We start from the raw sequence: 8236 nt of genomic DNA on the forward strand, positions 1-8236 counted from the left end.
AAGACTTCCAAGCTATCTGATAATTTCCTGCGCATAATGGAACCGATTCAATGAGCTTCGCAGCTTCACCCTTTAATGCAGCGCGAAGATAATGGAATTTTTGAATTTCCATTACTTCGGAATTGTTGTGTATAAGCGCTTCGAACGTGTCACGAAAAGCAGCCCAATGCATGTCGTCTCCACTAAACTCCGGTAGGGCAATGGTAGGCAGTTTTATGCCGGACACTGCTACGCTGCTGGCAGATGAAGTAGCAGAGGACGCGTGCGGCAAAAGCGCACTTAATGATGCTCTCGTGACGTACAGCTTCTCTTCGATGACAGCACGAACTTGGCCTTCTTCTCCACGTAACTCTGATGTTGCCAAGTTTTCGATATGCTGCTGAACATTGTCGAATTCGGCCGCCAGATTCTCAAGTTCCGCAATCCGAAACGGTACTTGGGAGCAGTCTCTAGCAGGAACGTAGTTCGACACGAAAACAGATGCTCGGTTCAATTTCTCTTCCAGGGTTAAGCGGCGGGAAAGCAGGAGCTCCATGTTGGCCATTTTTGATGCGCTGAGGACGATGAACTAAGATGACGATTTTGCGCGCGAAACCACTCGACACTTAAACCGACGTGTAGAATACGGAAATATTGGACGCGAGACGCGGAACGCGGGACGGGGTTACAACACGAACGCGTAAATGTTCAAAGAATCGTATCCTAACGTAGAAGACGATTTACACGACGAATAAATCAAACACTCACGGAAAACGTAACGCACAAAATCTTAGTCCTGATTTTTGAAAATGGTGTCCAAAAAAGGTGTGTCCAAAAAACTGTCGCAATTGCTACGCAGCAAACGTACAGACGTAGCAGGACAAAACACGGGCGCACAAACACTTTAAACCAAAAAACGCGAATCAGCAACTAGCGAAATAACGATGTGTAAGGTCCACGATTTAACCGAAAAGAATGTTCACAAATCACGAAGGAGAAAGTAGTGTCACAAATGTTCACAAAAAGACGGTACTGTGAAGGGATGGAGCACCAAATAAACGGACAAACAGGCACAAAAGTTATGTAATTAAATTTCCGCAGCAATCCTGGTCACGGCACCAATTTATGATCACGCAAACCCCTACGTTGTGTTATATTTTTATGAAAACCAGAACACGCTTTCACAATTTTACAAAACTTTATTATAACGCGCGCTGTCGAGAGCAGTTTCTCCTTCGTGGTCGGTTACAAGAATCAATATCATTATGGCAGCTTATTCCCGCGATCTAATTCCCTACCAATACACACAAAAACAGCACCTGTCAATCGTTTCGTTTATCGGTGAAACGCATATGCAAATAACGCAATTGAAATATTTCACTCGGAACTATGGGCATTTAAAAACATGAAACGTAAACAATATTGTTGTTTTTCTTAAATTATTATATCATCCAAGCAAGTTTCAAATTCATTTTATTAAATTACAATTACTAAAATTGATTGTAAAGATTCTTCAATTAAGAGTCAGCAGCATAGTGTGCAAAAGTCATAAAAACTTCCAAACAATTAAGCAAAATCACAATATCGCTTCTTAATGTACTCTTCCTTCCATGTTGCAAATTGTTTTCAGGATATATCTGAAGATGGTACAAAAACCTTAACAGCTGAAAAGTTATCGAGACAAGCGTACAATCGTTCATTACTATTGTTCGTGATCGGCCCTACGTTGTGAATATTTTATGTTAAAGTGCAGTGAAAAATGCTTAGGGTTTAAAGGTGACCGTTTGGCGTACGCGTCAGTATATTACGAATCCTTTTAAGACAGTGGTTGACAATTTTGTTCTTAGCCTAACGGACCTAACACTAATACATAGACAATTCAAACGAACGCTAACGCTTCACCCAGTGAAAATACGCACACAATATGCTGGATGAACGTAGCCCTAGCTGTCAAAACGCAACAATAACAAAAAACGTAAACATACTCCTCGCCTTGATGTACCATCAACACTAACACTAACACTAACTCAGACCTGACATAAACCGCGTGGTTTTCTTTATACAACGACGAAGCGCGGTGCACAAACATTAAATCGACAAATACGGACATTTCGGTTACGAAGCTGCTGGCAAAGTGTTATTTCCTCTCTCTTCTACTGGCAAAGGACATATTTTGGCTAACGGACGCTTAATTAAACCTTTTATCGTACGCAAGGTAACTACTCGCACCAGCCCGTCCGGACCGGGGTGCACCTCTATCACACGCGCTAACGGCCAACGGGTACTAGGCAGCAACTCGTCCATCAGGATAACCATTCGACCGGGTTGGATTTGATCTGCCTGCCTGGCAACGCGCGGGTCCTTTTGCAACTCCTGCAAGTACTCCTTTTGCCAGTGTTTCCAAAACTTCTGCACCAATAGCTGCAGCTTCGCCAAGTGCTCATGTGCATTAGTGTGTGCCATCGTCATATCAGGGTCCGGAAGTGCCGTTAATGAGGAGCCTATCAAAAAATGAGAAGGTGTTAGTGCGGCTAAATCATTGGGATCATCCGTAAGCGGTAAGAGAGGACGAGAGTTCATAGCTGCCTCGATCTGGTGCAGTACGGTGTAGTAACCCTCGAAGGAGAGCCGAGTAGCTCCGAGGTGACGGAACAGATGACGTTTGGCCGTTTTCACCGCGGCTTCCCAAAGGCCGCCAAAGTGAGAGCTCTCGGTGGAATCATGTGCCAGGAGATTCCCTGGTCCGCGCACGATGAAGCGATGGTACTCTGCGCAGCTTCACTCGTCAAAGTCGCAAAAAGCTCTCGTAGCTCATTCCTCGCTCCCTCGAAGTTTTTCCCATTGTCCGAATGGAGATGATCCGGAACACCTCTCCTCGCCGTAAACCTCCGTAGAGCCGCGAGAAAACCGTCAGTTGACAGGTCTCCCACTAGCTCCAAATGCACCGCCTTTGTTGCAAAGCACACGAAGACACACAGGTACGCTTTCAACGATGCTGCGCGCCTATGCGCAGGTTTTAGGTACAGGGGACCTGCATAATCGACCCCGGTAACAGCAAAGGGCCGACTTGGTATAATTCGGGCAGCGGGCAGCTGGCCAGTATGCTGCTCTGCAAGAGTAGGCTGGTACCGAATACATTTTATGCAGCTCCGAACTACGCTTTTGACCAACATTCTTCCGTTCAAAGGCCAAAACTTCTCTCGTATGACTGACAGCAGCAACCGTCCTCCTCCGTGAAGAAGCATCTTGTGATCATGCTCAGCAATCAATCGAGCCAATGGATGACCCTTCGGCAGCAGTGCGGGATGTTTCGACTGATACGGCAGCTGTGACAAATTCAGTCGTCCACCAACCCGGATGATACCCTTTTCGTCCACAAACGGGGTGAGTCTTTTCAGCTCTGATTGTTTTTTGACCCTCTTTCCTCCTTGCAGATCGCGTAGCTCCTCAGCAAAAGACTCACGTTGGGCAAGGCGTGTTAAGGCATTAACTGCTGCTGCTCGCTCCCGAGCGCTGAGAACTTTACGAGATGAAACGTCCTTCAGTTGCGCATTCCCCTCGGAGGATCGTAAAACTCTTCTTCCTCTTAATTGCCTTAGATGAGGGAGCATGGCAATGAATCGCATGCAATAGCTGACAACGTTCACCAGGCGAGTATAAGATGACCAATACAGAAACAATTCGTTGTGGCATACGGTAACTGCCGAAATTAACTCCTTCCTCTCTTGCTCTGCCACTTCAGGAATGCTTTGTGGATTGGGCATGGGCCAAGCATCCTGCGAATGCTCAAGCCAAGCTGGTCCATGCCTCCACGCTCGACTGTTGTTGAACTCGGACACCTCCATCCCACGCGATACCAAATCAGCAGGGTTTTCGACTCCAGCTACGTGCCTCCACTTGGCACCACTAGTGAAATGCTGGATTTCCGCTACACGGTTTGCCACAAACGTTTTCCATGTGCTCGGTGGCGCCTTGATCCAATGCATGCAGATAGCTGAGTCGGTCCAAAAATATGATGCATTTACGGCCACATCAATGGCACCTTTTATGCGGTGATGCAAGTGCGCGGCTAAAACGCAGGCGCACAGCTCCAACCGAGCAATAGTCAGATTTTTCAACGGAGCAACTTTACTCTTAGACGCTAAAAGCATGACTCGAACTCGCCCAGCGTCTTCACACCGCACATATGTGCAAGCACCATAGGCTGCAGAAGATGCATCAGCAAAAGTGTGCAGCTCGATGTTTCGCGCCTCAGGAAGCAGTATGAATCTGTCCATTCGATATTGTGATAGAGATCGTATCTCCTTCTGAAATTGCTTCCACTTGCATACGATGTCTTCTGGCAACGATTCATCCCAATCACGTGACGACACCCATATCTCCTGCATAATCATCTTAGCACGGATGATTATCGGCGCTATCATCCCCAAAGGATCGTACATTTTTGCGATGGCAGATAACACAGATCGCTTGGTGATCACATCGTCGTCTGGCTGGCACACACCTTCAAACACCAGCCAATCACCTTGTGGAACCCAACTGATGCCAAGTGTCTTCACGGCTTCGTGAGAATCGAAGCTCATTTTGGTTGTGGTTCCAACCTGTGCCTCATCCAGCCCATGCAGCACATCAACACAGTTCGACGTCCATTTCCGCAGCTCAAATCCGCCCTTTTGTAGTAGCTCAGCCAATTCAGTTCGTAGGCAGGTGGCTTCCTCAACTGATTGGGCCCCACCGATGAAGTCGTCGACGTAAAAATTCTTTCGTAGAGCGGGGCCCGCTCGTGGGTATGCATTACCCTCATCATCAGCCAGCTGAATAAGAGCGCGCGTAGCGAGAAAGGATGAAGGTGCGAGACCATACGTAACAGTATTCAGCTGGTAGGTCTGCACCGGCTGCTGCGGCTCGAAGCGAAACAAGATTCGCACCAACGGTCGATCGTCAGGATGAAGAAGTATTTGGCGGTGCATTTTTGCTATATCGCCAACTAATACCACCTTATACGTGCGGAACCGCAAAAGCTGATCTAGCAAGTCGTCCTGCACCACTGGTCCCACGCACAAAGCATCAGTCAACGAGTACCCGCTGGTGGTTTTAGAAGAACCGTCGAACACGACCCTGATTTTCGTTGTGGTGCTAGACTCCTTGAACACAGGATGATGTGGCAAATAATACGACTCAGCAGGTACTGCATCTCCATCCCGAACTAAACTCATGTGCCCGAGTTCAAGATACTCCTTCATAAACGCATGGTACTCTTCCTTCAACTTTGCATTTTTAGCGAATCTCCTCTCCAACAGATCATATCTTCGTACTGCGCTTACCTTGGAAGCACCCAGTCTGATGCCGAAATCGGGATGACGGGGTAAGCGTACGATATAACGCCCAGTCTCATTTCTCGCCGTTGTATCACGGAATATCTGCTCGCATCTTCGTTCCTCAGGCGAGTAGCCATCCTTCATCACTAATGAATCTGTCTTCCAGAATCGTTCGATGCTCTCTTCCAGCGACATCATACAGATAGCGTTTGAACTTGTTACCTGTGGTTCCGGGCATTGTAACGTAGCCGAACCAGCAACAATCCAACCAAACACACTATCAATCAATAGCGGCAACTCATCACCCAAATGAACTCTGGCTGCACTGGGGAAGAATGAATAGTAGTGCTTGACACCTATCACCAAATCAACCGGCTGCGATGTGTTGAATTCGGGATCAGCTAGCTCGAGGCCTTTTGGGATACACCAGTGACCGACACTTACAGTCTCAGAAGGCAAATTGGATGTCAGCTTGTCCATTACCAGGAACTGAACACCACAGCTGAATGGTTGCCTCCTGGAGCGTATCTCAGCAAACACTGATCCCCGAACGTCACGAGATATCTTTCCAGCTCCCGATATTTTAACGTTAGAAGGACACCGTTGTAGCTGCAGCAATTTGACAAGTTTCTCTGTCATGAGGTTGGGTTGAGAAGCACAGTCTAGCAAAGCGCGTACCGAATGCTCTTTACCATCAGCATCAACTATGCTCAAACGAACAGTGAGCAAAAACACTTCCTCCGATCGAATAGGATGCTTAGTAACGTTGAGCGACTGTGCTTGGTAACGATCATTCCTTCCTGTAGATTCTTGTCCTTCCGCATACACGAGTTTCGGTTCCGTACCGACTGCAGACGAACGATGCAAAAGAGAGTGATGTCTCTCACTACAGTGTTTGCACCGGGACGATGAAGCGCAGTTCCTTGCCAAATGACCTTTTCTTAAGCAATTATGGCAAACTTTCTTCTCAATAGCTATCTGAAAACGCTCAGACAGAGGAAGACGGCAAAACTTATAGCAACTGCTTAAGGCATGATCATGCTGGCAATGCGGGCACCCTTTTGAACTGCTCGCCATGGTTGAGCAGGAAGAAAAGTGCTGTGGGGCTCACCGTACAAAACTAGGATGAGTAGCTTCTCTCGTTGCCGGATGGTTCATAGAAATCGATTCTAATGTTCTCATTTTTCTTTGCAGGAACTCAATTAGCATGCTGTAGTTCGGGCTGCTGAGGGTGGAAGCATAATCTTCCCACGTCCGTAGCGTCTCATCGGGAAGCTTGGTGCACAACACATATTCTAGCACGGTGCTCCATTGCGCTGTTGGTTCGCCAAGCTGATGCAGCATCTTAACGTGACGATCAAAATCGTCAACCAGCCTGTGCAACGATGCGTTCGATTCCTTGGTCACCTTGCCGATGTTGAACATTGCCTGTAGATGACGCTTCTTTTGTAGATACTCGTTGGCGTATCTGTCCACCAACGATTTCCAGGCAATGTTGTAGTTAGATGCACACAACGGAATCGATTCCAGCAACTTTGCAGCTTCACCTTTGAGCGCAGCTCGAAGATAATGGAACTTTTGGATAGTTAGCACCTCTTCGTTGCAGTGGATTAGTGCTTCAAAAGTGTCCCGAAATGTCGCCCATTGCATCTCATTGCCGTCAAATTCTGGAAGAGAAATGGTTGGTGTCGTGATTTAAGGTTCTTTTTGACATCTTTTTATTTAAAATAAGTTCCTTCTAATTAAAAAGGTTCTTTAAATTATATTTAGCTTGTTCCTGCTTTACGTCTGTCTTCGACTTCTCTAAACACAAGACTGATCGTTTCCTTCTTTTGACGTTTTCTTGATTTTACTTGCCTGACGTTTCCTACGTTTGGGTTTTATTTCGCCCTGATATTGCTATCTCTCTCTGCTTCTCCATTTCCATCTCCTTCTGATTCGCCGGCTATTTGAAATCTCTGTTACGTCGCAAAGCCGGTTACGTTCTTCTATGTGAAATTAATTACTTTCTTGATGTTTTTAGTACAAGTTTTACGTTCTCTCTTCTTTTGCTCCTCCTATGCTATTTCCATTCTCTACATCTTCCTCCTTTCCTACTCTTTCTTCTTATTCTTTGGCTCAATAACCGATGTCGGTCAAGGCCTGCCTGTACCCACTTGTGGGCTTGGCTTTCAGTGACTAATTGATTCCTACTCTTTACTGGTTAATATTATACAAAACTGCATTTTTAAACCTCTCTGCTAAGCGAACTTCTCGTTTTGTTCGACTATTACTAATGGATTCGGCCGTTTGTGTAACAATTTTTGGTTCAGAGTATTCCAATGTCTCACTATTGCTATGCTGTTGCCTTTCTTTTTTATCGTCTACCTCTAGAGCACGCTTAACATCGCTTACGTTCCTAGTTAACTTTGTCCCTCTTTCGTTCACTAGTACAACTTTTGCCCCATCTCTGGCTAGTACAGTATACCTTTCGTTTGAAAATGTGGGATCGGTTTTTGTTTTTTGTACAATTGCTACCACCACCCTATCGCCGACCATTATATTGCTATCTTTTGCCCCCCGATGTTTGTCAGCATACGTTTTGCTAACTAGTTTCGCAAACGCATCGTCCTCTCGTACTGCCAAGCGGTCCAGCGGTTGCCTCGATTCCCACAGGCACGGGAAAGTGCCTCGGTAACGCCATCCCACAAACAGCTCAAATGGTGTGATGCCTAAACGAGAATGGTGCTTCCTCGTGTTGTGAGTATGGATATACTCATCCATTGCAGTCTTCCAGTGTTTTCCTTCGGCTTTAGCAGCGGCCATGGCCTAAATCACCCCTTGATTTTGTCGCTCAATAGCTCCATTTGATTGTGCACTCAGAGGTAAGGATTTACGTACTCTCACCCCTTTGGACTCCCAGAAATCTACAAACTCTGTGCCCTGGAACGGAGGCCCGT

General features: G+C 46.4%; 1 protein-coding gene across 1 annotated transcript; it reads right to left on the minus strand.

The window, feature by feature from the left end:
* Nucleotides 1-664: 664 nt before the first annotated feature.
* On the minus strand, nt 665-5492 carry LOC120908759. Its single transcript, XM_040320100.1, has 2 exons — nt 4178-5492; nt 665-702 (listed from the first exon to the last, which is right to left on the minus strand). Exons 1-2 carry the CDS (start codon nt 5490-5492, stop codon nt 665-667), a joined length of 1353 nt encoding a protein of 450 aa, XP_040176034.1.
* Nucleotides 5493-8236: the final 2744 nt, after the last annotated feature.

This window comes from Anopheles arabiensis, chromosome 2 (genome assembly GCF_016920715.1).
Source record: "Anopheles arabiensis isolate DONGOLA chromosome 2, AaraD3, whole genome shotgun sequence".
Taxonomy (NCBI): Eukaryota; Metazoa; Arthropoda; class Insecta; order Diptera; family Culicidae; genus Anopheles; species Anopheles arabiensis.